The 15,697-nt window shown below is 43.1% G+C and overlaps 1 protein-coding gene across 2 annotated transcripts in view; it reads right to left on the reverse strand.

Annotated features, from left to right (window-relative positions):
• Positions 1-15,697, reverse strand: part of LOC141375270 (peroxidasin homolog) — a 31,458-nt gene that overhangs the window by 13,135 nt on the left and 2,626 nt on the right. For both annotated transcript variants that reach the window (XR_015495185.1, XM_087260379.1), the window contains exons 2-4: positions 12,549-12,584; positions 10,076-10,366; positions 68-349 (exon numbers count right to left, since the gene is read on the reverse strand). Coding sequence is in view for 1 of the 2 variants with exons in the window: in XM_087260379.1 (XP_087116505.1) it covers positions 68-349; positions 10,076-10,366; positions 12,549-12,584 (609 nt within the window). In the remaining variant the exon portion in view is untranslated. The remainder of the gene's footprint in view (positions 1-67; positions 350-10,075; positions 10,367-12,548; positions 12,585-15,697) is intronic.

Genomic DNA, 15,697 nt, shown 5'->3' on the forward strand with positions numbered 1-15,697 from the left:
AATTTCAACAAAAAAGGCAAAGAACTAAATTATAGACTGATTTGAAGACAAATTATATTAAACTCACCATTCACTGAGAGATAAAGAGAAGATACTTTTAATGAGACTGAACTCCTATCTATGAGTCCTTTACACCGGTGCCAACCCTGATCAGACTCAGCAGCTTCTCTGATAGTGAGAGTGTCTCTGTTTACAGTGTAATGACCATCAGACTGTAACTTTACACTGTCTTTATACCACTCATATGTCCAGTCACTGTGATCAGACTCAATCTCACACTTCAGATTGACTGTCTCTCCAGTGAATACAGCACTGTCTGGTGTCACAGTCACTGTAGATCTGGGTAAAGCTGAGGAGAAAGAAAAGACAAAAACAAAGTGACTCAAACAGCACTTTCAGTCAAAATATTTGTTAAATGTTGTTTGCATGGATCTGATAGTTGGAATCATTTTAACAACATTGTCATCTGTATGTGGAAAGTTTTAAAAACACAAAGTCAGATCTTTTTTTTCTTAAGTATGTCAGACATTCTCTAAAACAAGAATCAAGACCACTGATCTCTGCACAGTTTCTGTCATATAAAACACTGTTTACTAAACAGTGGTTTGAGAGGGATGTGAAGGGGATGTGCTATTAAAACAATTGGACATCTCTAGGTATTTGTCCGCTCCATTTGAGTAGGTTTAATCCAAGATCTTGTTTTTTTTTCAAGTCAAAACCTACAGCTCATGACCATAAGTGAGAGTAGGAATGTAGATTGACTGGTAAATCGAGAGCTTTGCCTTTCGGCTCAGCTTCTTCTTCACTTCAATGGACGTTACTGCTGCCACTGCACTGATCCATCAGTCAATCTCATGCTCTCATCTTTCACAGACTCTTGAACAAGATCAAACGCACCTTAAATAGACAGAATCAAAATACTTGAAACTCAATTAAGTGACATTAGCATTTTATTAATATAATTTAGGTTTTTAGATGATTCATTTAATTTGACATTTTTTGTAATGTACTATATTATATAACGTCCATATCACTGGTCCAATTATATAATGTCCAAGTGTTATCACTTTTTACTAGGGGGTGTTATGGATCACAGTTGATTCGTGATCAATTCCGATAATATAACCTACACTGAAAACCCTAATAAGTTGACTGAGCTAAATTAATTGAGTAAACTCGTTGCCTCAATTTAATTGAGTAATGGAGTCTCCCAAAACTTGCATGTATGAGTCTATTTAACTTGCCGGTTTTGTAGATTATACTTAAATTGTTTAGTTCACCAAACTTAGTACTTAAGTAGATTAAACTTGAATTGTTCAGTTCACCAAACTTAGTGCTAAGTTTGGCAAACTGAATAAGGAAGCCCTTAGGCTGATCTTAAAGGCAAGGTTTACCAACTAGGACTTCACAATAAAAACAGTTTGAAGTAGCTCCAAGGAACCATACTTCCCTCTACCACAACTGAATCTCTTCTTCATTCACCCACTCGCCTATTATACATTCCAGATGTCTGACCAGCGCCCTCTAGTGCCCTGTTGTTCCATTAAAACAGTAATATATATATATATATATATATATATATATATATATATATATATATATATATATATATATATATATATATGTATATATATATATATATATATATATATATATATATATATATATATATATATATATATATATAAGGTATGTATGTGTGTATATATATATATATATATAAGGTATGTATGTGTGTATATATATATATATATATATATATATATATATATATATATATATATAGTATGTATATGTGTGTGTGTGTAATAATATACTATAAAATATTTTAAAATAAATTTTAAATAAAAAAATACGTAGCCATTTATACACATTATGATGAATAAATATATCTGAAGTCATTTTTTCTGATTAAAAAAAAGATCTTGTACAAAAAAGGTTGCACATATTAGAATTTAACAGTCAAGACAACGTTTGTGAAAATTACCTATTTTTTTCCCAAAGGATTAATTATGATTTTGAGCTCACTACACTTGAAATCTTAAGTTTTTGCATTTTCTGTTAAGAGTATGGAATCACTTACCTGTTTGCGTTGTCTTTGTGTGTTTGGAGCACGTGGGTTTGTTTTGACAGCTGGCCACGTGCTTCTTGTCCGCGTGCTTTTTGTTTCCCCGCCTTAGAGACCTGGTAATCAATTTGCGATCCTCTCCTTCACCTGTTGCTGCTTGATTTCTCCCCTATTTAGTCTCCTCTCGTCTCTTGTCTTTCGTCAGTCCGTTTTGCATGCTCGTGAGGCTTGTAAGCTAATATCCATTGTGAGTAATCTGTCTTGTCGTGTCCTGTTTCCCCAGACTCCAAGCTCCTGCTTGTTTTGGTTTCGTTTTTTCTCTCCTTACTTTATTTTGATACTTTGTCCTGTCATCCGGCTCGCTGTGGTTTGGTCTGGCTGTCCCATTCTCACTACTGAATCTCCACCAAGGGAGAACGCCCAGCAGTACCCCGTAAGGCTCTTCTTCTCCGGTGCTGGCCGAGCGTCTGGTATCGCTCTATCGCCCCCTGGCGGTATTATCCGGAACTCCCCTTATTCCTTTCATCTCTCCTTCTGCTGCCCAGTGAAGCCTTGGGAGCGCTCTCCTGCCATCTGGTGGTAGCGCCCGGAACTGCGCCGATTTCTGAGTCCAGTTTTTGAGTTTTGAACTGCCTTTTGAGGATATTTTGTGTTTTTTTGAGAAGAATAAATTTGTTTCACCTGCATTTGAATCTGTTCCCTTTCTACCCTGACAGAACGGACTGACCAAATTATGGATTCAGCAGGTGCTGAGCATGTAAGAAACGCAGTGGCACAGCAGGGCATTCTCCTTGGCCAGCACGCTACACAGTTAAATGCAGCCTCGCAGGAGGTGGAGATGTTAAGGGCCGAAGTAATCGAGCTTAATGCTCAAATTCAGGAGCTTCATGAGAATGCCCGGGGTGGCAGACAGGTGGCTATTCCTCATCTCGAACCTGAACCTCACGCCAACAACCCACCGCCCTATGACGGGGATCCTAGTTCTTGCCGGGCATTCCTCTCACAGTGCTCCCTAGTATTCGCTCTACAGCCCCGTCGCTATGTAACTGAAGAGTCAAAGGTGGCGTTTGTAATCACCCTTCTTAAGGGCAGGGCCCGTGATTGGGCAACAGCAGTGTGGGATGCACGTGCCCCTTTCTGTGCCATGTTTGAGGACTTCCGTGCAGAAATGACCAAGCTGTTTGACCGATCCGCCCAGGGAGATGAAGCAGCCTCCCAACTGGCCCAGCTGAGTCAGGGAGGACGCTCGGTTACTGATTATTTTGTTCTGTTCAGAACCCTGGCAGCTGCCTGCACATGGAATGAGGCGGCTCTTCGTGCCAGATTTAGGGATGGTCTGGATGACTACATACAAGATGAGATTGCCACTCATGACCTTCCCCGAGACTTTGATGCCCTGGTGGATCTCGCTCTTCGGGTGGAGGCCCGACTGCATCGTCGCCAGCATAGACGAGTCTCTGGTGCCTCATGGATGAATGAGGGCCCTTCAAATGATCCTCATACCCCATTACCTACCACCTCACCAGAGCCGATGCAATTAGGTCGTCTTCGACTGACTGTTGAGGAGAAGCGGCTTCGTCTGGCTCGAGGCCTTTGCCTGTACTGTGGGAAGCCGGGTCACAGAGCATTGCAGTGTCCTTTAAAAGCTCCAGCCCATCAGTAAACCGGGGGATTCTGGTGGGCACTCTCCCTTGTTTCGACACCCCCACACAACGCACCTGTCTCCCAGTCTCAGTCCAGTTCAATGGATTGACTCACTCTTGTCCTGCCTTGCTTGACTCTGGAGCTGAGGGAGACTTTTTGGACAGCACCACGGCCAGATCTTGGGGCATCCCAGCCATTCCTCTCTCCTCTCCCATCACTGTGCGCTCCCTTAATGGGTTTGCCATCACATCCATCACCCACTCTACCCCCTCTGTAAGTTTGATAGTCTCTGGAAATCACCGTGAGGTTATTACTTTTTATTTATTCGACTCCCCGAGTGCTCCAGTGGTATTGGGGCACCCGTGGTTAAGTAAACACAACCCTCACGTTGATTGGTCAGGGAATTCTGTGTTGTCTTGGAGTCAGTCTTGTCTTGCTGTTTGTCTTGGTCCTGCTCCGTGTCCTGGTTCTGTGTCTCATGTGTTTTAGATGGAGAGGGTGGATCTCTCTGGAGTCCCGGTGGAGTACCACGATCTTCGCCAGGTCTTCAGCAAGTCTCGAGCCACTTCCTTGCCTCCGCACCGGCCATACGATTGTGCCATCGAACTCCTCCCAGGCACTTCTCCGCCAAAGGGTCGATTGTATTCCCTTTCTGCTCCTGAGAGAGAGGCTATGGACCGGTATATTCGAGAGTCTTTAGAAGCCGACCTCATCCGTCCCTCTTCCTCTCCAGCCGGGGCTGGGTTCTTCTTTGTTAAAAAGAAGGATGGTTCTCTGCGCCCTTGTATTGACTACAGAGGCCTTAATGACATTACTGTTAAGAACAGGTATCCTCTGCCTTTAATGTCTTCTGCCTTTGAGTTATTGCAGGGAGCCAAGGTCTTTACTAAACTAGACCTCCGTAATGCCTATCACCTGATCCGGATACGTGAGGGGGATGAGTGGAAGACTGCGTTCAACACACCAACGGGGCATTTTGAATACCGAGTTCTACCCTTCGGGCTCACCAATGCCCCTGCAGTCTTCCAGGCCCTGGTGAATGATGTGCTGAGAGACATGGTAAACAGATTTGTCTTTGTGTACCTTGACGATATTCTTATCTTTTCTGAGTCAGAACAGGTACACACTCAGCATGTCCGCCAGGTGCTACAGCGGCTGCTGGAAAACCAGCTGTATGTCAAAGCGGAGAAGTGCGTGTTCCACAGCAAGTCTGTTTCGTTCCTGGGGCATATTGTCTCGACGGAGGGCATTAAGGCTGATCCCGCTAAGGTAAGGGCCGTTGCCAAGTGGCCAGTCCCTGACTCTCGTAAGGCTCTGCAGCGGTTCCTTGGATTTGCCAACTTTTATAGACGGTTCATCCGGAACTTTAGCTCGGTCGCTGCACCCTTAACGGCTCTCACCTCACCTAAGGTACCGTTTATATGGCACAGTCAGGCACAGGAGGCCTTTGATGTTCTCAAGTCCCGTTTCATCACTGCTCCTGTCCTTTGTCTTCCAGATCCTAAACGGCAGTTTATCGTTGAGGTGGATGCCTCGGAGGTCGGGATAGGCGCGGTCTTATCTCAGCGATCCTCTAGGGATGGGAAGGTGCATCCGTGTGCCTTCTTCTCTCACCGTCTGAGCCCAGCCGAACGAAACTATGACATTGGTAACAGAGAGTTGCTGGCGGTCAGGCTGGCCCTGGGTGAGTGGCGCCACTGGTTGGAGGGGGCGGCACAACCGTTCTTGGTCTGGACGGACCACAAAAATCTAGAATATATCCGTTCAGCCAAGAGATTGAGTTCCCGTCAGGCCCGATGGGCACTTTTCTTCGGACGCTTTAATTTTTCCCTCTCATACCGGCCTGGGTCCAAAAATATAAAACCTGATGCACTCTCCCGCCTGTTTGATGTGCCAGGAGGAGAGGCTACCCCCGAAGCCATCCTTCCTAGAGAGGTGGTGGTGGGAACTCTCTCCTGGGACATCGAACGGCGGGTAGAGGAGGCCGTGCGAGGAGGGGGAGCTCCAGAAGGGTGTCCAGAGGGAAGGCTATTTGTGCCAGCCAGTTTAAGATCCGAAGTACTCCAGTGGGGTCATGAGTCCAGAGTAGCCTGTCACCCAGGAGTCCGGAGATCGCTGGTCAATATCCAACAGCGATTTTGGTGGCCTTCAATGGCCCAAGACGTCAGACAGTTTGTATTGGCTTGTTTTGTATGTGGACAGAATAAGACATCTAATCGGCCACCCATTGGTCTGTTACGTCCCCTTCCCATTCCCTCTCGACCCTGGTCACATGTGGCTCTTGATTTTATCACTGGCCTACCCCCATCGAGAGGTAACACTGTAATCTTAACAGTGGTGGACCGTTTCTCTAAAGCGGCCCATTTTATCCCTTTACCCAAACTCCCATCAGCCAAGGAGACTGCTCAGGCGGTAGTTGACCACGTCTTCCGGATTCATGGCCTTCCGATGGATGTGGTCTCTGACAGAGGACCCCAATTTGTCTCCCGGTTTTGGAAAGAGTTCTGTAGACAGATCGGGGCCTCTACGAGTCTGTCCTCAGGTTTTCACCCCCAGACCAATGGGCAAACTGAACGAACCAATCAGGATCTTGAGAGAAGTCTCCGCTGTCTGGTGTCTCAAAATCCGGGCTCTTGGAGCCAGCAGTTGTCTTGGATTGAATATGCCCACAACTCCCTGCCGGTAGCTTCTACAGGTATGTCCCCTTTCCAATGTTCTGTTGGTTATCAACCCCCTTTGTTCCCCGCTCAGGAACCCGATGCCGCTGTTCCGTCTGCCTTGGCCTTTGTCCGAAGGTGTCGCCACACATGGAGGAGGGCTAAGGAGGCCTTGGCCCAGGCTTCCAGACGAACTAAGAGGGCGGCTGACCGCCACCGGACTCCTGCTCCCCTTTTTGTTTGTGGTCAAAAGGTTTGGCTGTCTACAAGGGACCTGCCTCTCCGTGTGCCTTCTCGCAAGCTGGCACCCAGGTTCATTGGGCCATACCGAATCACTAAAGTCTTGAGTCCAGTGACGGTTCGGCTCAAGCTTCCTTGCACTCTTGGTCGGGTTCACCCTGTTTTTCATGTATCCAGGGTAAAGCCTGTTATCAAATCCCCACTCAACCCTGTTACTTCCCCGGCTCCACCTCCCCCTCGTCTGGTGGACGGCACTCCGGTCTATACTGTGAAGAGACTCCTTGACCGGAGACGTCGTGGTCGGGGTTTCCAATACCTCGTGGACTGGGAGGGCTATGGTGCGGAGGAGAGGTCTTGGATTCCGGCACGGGACATCTTGGACCGGTCGTTGATCGTGGACTTCCATCGGCGGCGAGGTGAGCCCCTTCTGGGGGCGCCAGGTGGCGCCCCTGGGAGGGGGGGGTACTGTTAAGAGTATGGAATCACTTACCTGTTTGCGTTGTCTTTGTGTGTTTGGAGCACGTGGGTTTGTTTTGACAGCTGGCCACGTGCTTCTTGTCCGCGTGCTTTTTGTTTCCCCGCCTTAGAGACCTGGTAATCAATTTGCGATCCTCTCCTTCACCTGTTGCTGCTTGATTTCTCCCCTATTTAGTCTCCTCTCGTCTCTTGTCTTTCGTCAGTCCGTTTTGCATGCTCGTGAGGCTTGTAAGCTAATATCCATTGTGAGTAATCTGTCTTGTCGTGTCCTGTTTCCCCAGACTCCAAGCTCCTGCTTGTTTTGGTTTCGTTTTTTCTCTCCTTACTTTATTTTGATACTTTGTCCTGTCATCCGGCTCGCTGTGGTTTGGTCTGGCTGTCCCATTCTCACTACTGAATCTCCACCAAGGGAGAACGCCCAGCAGTACCCCGTAAGGCTCTTCTTCTCCGGTGCTGGCCGAGCGTCTGGTATCGCTCTATCGCCCCCTGGCGGTATTATCCGGAACTCCCCTTATTCCTTTCATCTCTCCTTCTGCTGCCCAGTGAAGCCTTGGGAGCGCTCTCCTGCCATCTGGTGGTAGCGCCCGGAACTGCGCCGATTTCTGAGTCCAGTTTTTGAGTTTTGAACTGCCTTTTGAGGATATTTTGTGTTTTTTTGAGAAGAATAAATTTGTTTCACCTGCATTTGAATCTGTTCCCTTTCTACCCTGACATTTTCATGGTACATACGTTAAATTAACTCATATTTTCAAGTGATACCACCAAAATGCAAAATTTTAAGTTATGTTCAGTCAACTTTACTTAATTGTTTAATTAGGGTTTTCAGTGTAGAGCCTCACTCTCCCTGAGAGTCTGGCCGCAGTTCAATGCTATGCAGCCTAGCCAGGGATTCAAACAGAGCCTGAGGCTTGTGCAAGGGGCCACCGATCCACTTGCTTCTTTTCTTCTCTCGGATCATTCTAAACAACAACAACCCGAAGAAGTCATGCCACCAGCCGCACTACCTCCAGGTGGCGTCTCCAAGACCACCCTCTCTACATCAACAACCAACTAACACCCAGACATTTCCATGCAAACTCACCTTAGTTCATCACCCAGCCTTAACAAAACCTCACCCCCTTATCCTGGCCACCAACCCCCCATTCAAGCTCCACCATCAGCCCTCTACTCCCAGCCAGCAACAAATACTATTTAGATTCAACTTCCTCAAAACTTACCTATTCCTCCAAACCCACCCTTTGGGTTTGGAAGCTTCCTCAGATGCTTCAAAAATCACCATATCATCAAATCCCGAACCAAACATCCCCTATCATCTCAGATCTAGCTTTGTTGGATAAAAAAACTCTCTCTTTCTTCATCAAACAGAGCAAAACTAAATGAGCTTGCAAAAGACATACAGAGGAGGAAAGGTCGAAAACGTATATATAAAATGTCCTTTTTGTGATTGATCCTATTTTCCAACTTTAGACCTTCTCCGCCTTTCAGGCTTTCTCCCAGAAGCATTTTCCAGTGACTCATTTAGAATCAGCACAGCCACCACAGAAGCCCAAAAAGGGCTCTACCAACAACAAATACAGACCCTCAGATGATGGTTGTCTGATGCCAGACGCCACCCAACCCGCTCCGAGCTGTTATCGAACCAGCAAACTTCCGCATGGGAGTCGGTTGCTCTACCAAGGAGGCTAAAGACCATGGCCTCTAGCGTTTTTCGCTAGAGCACCTTTAGAGGTCAGAGGAGTGAGGTTTACCTGCACAGCACACACTAGCTGGCCTCCGTTACACTCACCCCCATAAACCTCACTCCCATCCGGGTCACATCACCAATGTAACCCCGCTGGTCCTACGCCACCCAACCCGCTCCGCGCTGGGATTGAACCGTCGACCTTCCGCATGGGAGTTGGTTGCTCTACCAAGGAGGCTAAAGACCATGGCCTCTAGCGTCTAGAGCACCTTTAGAGGTCAGAGGAGTTAGCTGGCCCACTAGCTGGCCTCGGTTACACCAGCGTGAGCACAGCTCTGATACTTTCTTCTCCTACCCATTCTATCCAGCGTGAGCACGACTCCGCCACTCTCCCCTCCTTGCCTTTCTTTTCAGCATGAGCATGACTCTGCTACTCTCTCCTCCTACTCCTTCCTTTAAGCGCAAAAATGACTCCGCCACTGTCTTTCCTCCTTTCCTTTATTTTCAGCATGACTCCACCTTCTCTTTCTTTTCAGTGTGGGAACGACTCTGCTACTCTCTCTCTCTCTCTTATTCTTTATTCCAGTGTGAGCCCGTTTCCGCTACTCTCTGCTTGCTTCAACTTCCGCTGGAGCCTGCCCCAATTTTTGGGTGACCAAATGCCTTGTTAATGCCAGAGGTCAGAGGAGAATGGCCAGACTTGTTCCAGCTTATAGAAGGGTAACAGTAACTCAAACAACCACTCGTTACAACTAAAGTCTGCAGAAGAGCATCTCCGAACACACAATATGTCCAACCTTGAGGCGGATGGGCTACAGCAGCAGAAGACCACCCCGGGTGCCACTCCTGTCAGCTAAGAACAGGAAACTGAGGCTACAATTCACACAGGCTCACCAAAACTGGACAATAAAAGATTGGAGAAATGTTGCCTGCTCTGATGAGTCTCCATTTCTGCTGCCACATTCGGACAGTAGGACACATTCAGACAAATCTGTCGCAACTGTGTGATGCTATCATGTTAATATGGAGCAAAATATCGGAGGAAGTCTCCCAAGTGTTTGCTTTTCTTCCCCAACACTTCAAAAGATATTGGAATTGGAACTGAGAATCAATAACAACCGGATTCCATAAGCAGAATCGGAATTGGAACCTCAATAGCTAGAATGAAAATGAGATCCAATTCTACTATTTACAGGATGTAATAATCTAACATCTCAACTAAACAACACGTGTGAGGTGTGAGTGTGCTGTTTAAAACTGTTATCTCTTGACTGGAAGTGATTTGGAGGACGATGATATTCAACTCACCCTTTACTGAGAGATGAACGTCAGAGCTGAAATGTGATGTGATTAATCTTCCAGAACTCCATGCTTTACACCAGTACTGGCCCTGATCAGACCAATCAGCTCCACTGATAGTGAGAGTGTCTCTGTTTACAGTGTGATGATAAGAGAACTGTAAATAGCTGTCTTTGCTGTCTTTATACCACTCATATATCCAGTCACTGTGATTAGACTCAATCACACACTTCAGACTGACTGTCTCTCTAATGAATACAGCACTGTCTGGTGTCACAGTCACTGTAGGTGTGGGGATATCTGTCAAAAAAGGCAAAACAAAGTGACTAATGCAACCCTGTTTCTGTAAAAAAAAAAAAAAAAAAAAAGTAAATTCTTTACAAAGCTGTTTTTTGAAGCTTGTATTTAGCAATAATAATAATAATAATAATAATAATAATAATAATAATAATAATAATAATAAACAGCCATTGAGTCAAAGCCAAATATGCACTGGATTCCTGTTTCAGTTTTCAGTTTCCTTTATATTTGTCATTCAAAACATCACAACAAAATTGTAATGCAGAACGAAATTACGTTGCAACAGACCCAACAAGAACATTAAAAACATCACTATACAAACACTATAAAATCCTAACATGATAAATAAGCTTTTATAATTCCATAAAAATACAGTTATATAAGATATAACCCAATGTAAAAAATCTCTGAAGAGAAAAACTTAATACTTAAATACCTATTTCACCATTTGTTGTAATATTAACAATTTCTGCTAGTTTAACTATTTATTGATTTATTATTTTACGCTAGCTATCAATAATGTTCAAGAAATGGTATTATTTAAAAGTCTTATAATGACTTATAATCATGAAACCGCACTGATTTGCTCCTCAGGCTTCTGTAACGCCTGCCTGATGGCATGAGCGTGAGCAGGCTATGGCCAGGGTGGGTTGGATCCCTTAAATTGCTATTTGCCCTAGACAGACAACGTCATTGATAAAGTTCCTCGACAGATGTCATTTTGATTCCAACAGATCTTTCAGCTGACTTCATGATCCACTTGAAGTCCTCATGCTTGCGAACAAGGCCTTGAATGGTCTAGCACCACCATATTTATCTGAGCTTTTAATCCCATGCACTCCTGAATGTGCTTTACGCTTGTCTGATGCTAATCTTTTAACTGCTCAGACAACACCGGGCATTCTCTTCATTGGCACCTAAATTGTTGAACTCTCTACCCTCTAAAAAACAAAAACGTTTTTAAGGTAGTTTATATTTTACTTTTATATGATTTAGATCGTTTCCCAGAGATGAGTTGCGGCTAGAAGGAAATCCGCTGCGTAAAAACTTGCTGGATAAGTTGGTGGTTCATTCTGCGATGGCGACCCCGGATTAATAAAGGGAATAAGCCGACAAGAAAATGAATGAATGATTTAGATCTATTACCATTATTATTATTTATTCATTCATTCATTCATTCATTTTATTTTTGGCTTAGTCCCTTTATTTATCTGGGGTCGCCACAGTGTAATGAACCACCAACTTATCCAGCATATGTTTTACGCAGCGGATGCCCTACCAGCTGCAACCCATCACTGGGAAACACCCATACACACTCATTCACATACACTACTGCCAATTTAGCTTACCCAGTTCACCTATAGAGCATGTCTTTGGACTTCTGGGGGAACCCGAAGGAAACCCAGGCCAACATGCAAACTCCACACAGAAATGCCAACTGACCCAGCTGAGGCTCGAACCAGCTGCCGTGCCGCCCCTATTATTGTGTTTTTAATTATTTTTTATTATTGCATTTTGTTTGCATTCATCCTTGTCTTTTACTGCTGCATATTTTATCTCTGTAAAGTGCCTTGAGATGCTACTTTTAAAGGTGCTATATAATAATAAAATGTATTATTATTATTATTATTATTATTATCAATTCTTTTAAAAGCATTTTTGTTTATCTAAAATGTACAAAAAATTACAAAGCTAAACTTCTCCTTTTTTTGACATTTTTTGCTAAAGTGTACTACCCCCCAACCCCCCCCCCCCCAAAAAAAAAAAAAACTTCAAAAGGTTAAATAAAATAAAATGATAATATTATTTTATATTACTAATAAATAAATATAATAATAATAATAAAAATAATTATAATAATATAATGTAATAAATATTATTACTAATAAATATCAAAAATACAAATAAATAGTTGATGCATATCAGACTCTCCTCTGCATTAACACTCCTTATGATAGTTAATCATATTTGTATTTGTAAATTTAGCTTGCATACTCGTTCATTCACACATTCACACCTACAGTAGCATAAAGTTCACATATAAATTAGTTATGTGTCTAGAACAGAGTGTGTCTGTGTATCCTGCTCTCCCTTTTAATGTTTGCCTCCATCATATTTCATAAATTCATTAAAAACTAATATCCCACTATTCACATTTGTTAAATAAAGTTTAAGGCAGTACCTTCAGTGAGTCCAAAATCAAGGATGGAGATCAGCACTAAAAGCATGAAGAAACACAAACATGATTAATTTTTTTCCTTTCTTTTTTATTTTATTTAGTTTTTATTGATTTTTTAGGAACATATAACCAGTGGGAACAAAACAAGCAAATAAAAATAATACATATATACATAAATATACATAAACATACATATGTATACAGACTTATATAGGCAAATACATCAATTCCACACATGTATATCCATATACATACATGCATAAAAACATTAAATTAACCTTATCAAAATAGATAAATAAATAAGTATAAAATAAAATATAATAAAAGGTTGCCAAACATATTTTCACAATTATACTTAATCTTTAGAATTATGTAAATGTTCAATTATAAATCATTATAATGCCTTTGAGGAGAAAGGCAGCCATTTACTCCATTTCTTTTCAAGTGCATATGTCATTTTTTCCATTTGGCGGATCGTGTGTGTCCATAAGTTATTGTGATGAAGACCAGCTCTGGTTTAGACATTAATGAAGTAGCATAAGTGGTTTGTAGTTATATGATGTTTTAGGAGGATATGATTATACTTGTGAAGTCTGAGCAAAATGGTTTGAAATAAGTGTAAACAATAATTCATATATAGCCCCTTTCACACAGTGATACCAGTAAATATCCGGAAAATTTACGAAACGACTTTACCGCTAAATTCAAAAAAGCGCTGTTCACACAGGCGAGGACGTTACGGAATTTTTCTGCAAAAGAGCATTCACACATCCATTTCAAAATAGCAGTAAATTCTGACATCATTAACCAGAAATGAGCTCTAAACGGCTTTTAACATTTGACTACATCACAAACTCTGTGGATGGATCAGTATTGTAAACATCTTTGATAAAAACAGAGAAACACTTTCGCATGTTGAGATGTACATGATATGTGTGTGTGCTGGCACTCGCCAGCTGCTTCACGGGCACACGCGACACGTCAAGCAACTGAAGGAAGCAGAGCTTCAAGGTAAACAAACAACGACTTATCATAAGCATCTTATCGATAAATATTGACACAGTTGGCATTAAGATGAACATATAAACATTATCTGCTTAATTTCTAGCAGCTAAATGTGTCTGGTAAAATATTCAAAGGCTTTTATTTTCATAAACCGTGCGAACGTGAATGCTTCTGACTGTTCTGATTGGCTAAAGCAGATGTCTGACGTCAGCACGTTCTAGACGTGCACGCGTTATTTTCAAAAAGGGCCTGTTCACACATACAGACCTTTCTGGAAAATGGCAGGTAATTTACCGGAAAGGTCTGTATGTGTGAAAGGGGCTATTGATGTGCAGATTCACTGACTGATTCAATGATGGAGGTGTAGAACTGTTTCAGTAGCTCCTTTGGCAGGTTGAACTTCCTCAACTTACGAAGAAAGTACCGCCTTATCTGACTAACATCTAGCAACTTAATGTTTCTGAGAAATATTCAAAGGCTTTTATCTTTTTATCTTTATCTATCTTTAGTGCTCTGATTGGCTAGAGCAGGGGTCTCAAACTCAATTTACCTGGGGGCCGCAGGAGGCAAAGTCTGGGTGAGGCTGGGCCGCATAAGGGATTTCACAAAAAAAAGTCCTCAAATGTCATTATTAACAGTTTTAATTATTTCTTCTGAACATGAAGTGTCCTGAACATTAATAGAACATTGAGAGAAGATTATGAACAGTTCTTCTAAACATGGCATCTTTTGCCTACTTCTTCCTGCCAGAGACTTGACAGCGCTTCTTCTCACAAATCTGAACCACATTTGGCTTTAGAGCGGAAGCAGTTGAGACCCTCAGTATGGCTTGAAGATGACCTGTCTAGACTCACTCAAAACTTCCATTCCCTCACCAAAAAAAAAAAAAGGCGTATATATGTATAAATAAAACACCCCCACCCCACTCCAGTCAAATCAGTCTGTACCAGTCTGTATCTACCTATAATATATATAAGATGCAGGCTGTAGCTAGGTAGGTGGCAGGCTGCAGATAGGTAGCTAAGTGGCAGGCAGGGGCGGGAACAGTTTACCTTGGTTCTGGCCGGCGCGAGTTCCCTCCTAACACTTCCCGCCCGTCACAGCGTCTAACAAAGGGGCGGGGTGCGTGGTGACGTCACCGGCATCCCCGCCCCTTTGTTTACACGGCGGGCGGGGAATGCCAGTGACCGCTGTGTTCGTGCGGGCCACAAAATATTGCACTGAGGGCCGCAAATGGCCCGCGGGCCGCGAGTTTGAGACCCCTGGGCTAGAGCATGTGATGTGACGTGCACATGCTCTTTCCGGCAATCTTCCTTCAGCATTCACACAGAGCAGCAGTCTGCCAAATTACTGCTTATGTTACAACTTCTCTTTCCGGAAAATTGCCAGAACTAATTTACTTTAAAGGGCCTGTTTTACCGGAAAGGTCTGTATGTGTGAAAGGGGCTAATGTCTACAGATTTTTTTATTCCTATTTAAATGTTTTACTTTTTTATATCATGCTAATCTTGACCCTACAGTACTCTTCTATTAAACAACCAGTAGAACAGCAACTCATACGAAGCATTTTTGACTCCATATCATGAATTATAAGCTCATTCAGACTCAGACTCAGCTTTATAATCCCGTTAGGGAAACTAAAATTGCAACAAGGTGCCATAACACAGGCGAAGTTCCATGTACACATTAATAAAATATTACCACACAACATCCATACATCATTATGTAGATAAATCCCCCACCAAACTGGACTCATTTAATGACCTAATGGCCACCATTATAAAACAATTTCTGGTTCTATTTGTCCTGCAAATAGGAACCCTAAAATGACGTCCTGATGGCAACAGCTGAAATAGAGAGTACAGTGGGTGATCCGGGGTGCATAGGATACCCTGAGCTCTCTTTAGAACATAAATATGGTAGATTACTGTTAGACCAGTCTGGTTAAAATCAATGATCTTGCCTGCCACCTTCACAAGGCTGCTCAGCCTGTTCTTGCTTGACACACTCAGATTATCGTACCAAGCTACAATGCAAAAAGATAAAACCGATTCAATAAATTGTTTCTAAAACAGCGTCATCATAGAGGTACAAACCTGAAATGATCTAAGTTTCCTCAGAAAAAACAGTCTTTGTTGAACTTTTTT

Source organism: Danio rerio, chromosome 7 (assembly GCF_052040795.2).
Source record: "Danio rerio strain M-AB ecotype USA chromosome 7, GRCz13ab, whole genome shotgun sequence".
In the NCBI taxonomy this organism is placed as follows: domain Eukaryota; kingdom Metazoa; phylum Chordata; class Actinopteri; order Cypriniformes; family Danionidae; genus Danio; species Danio rerio.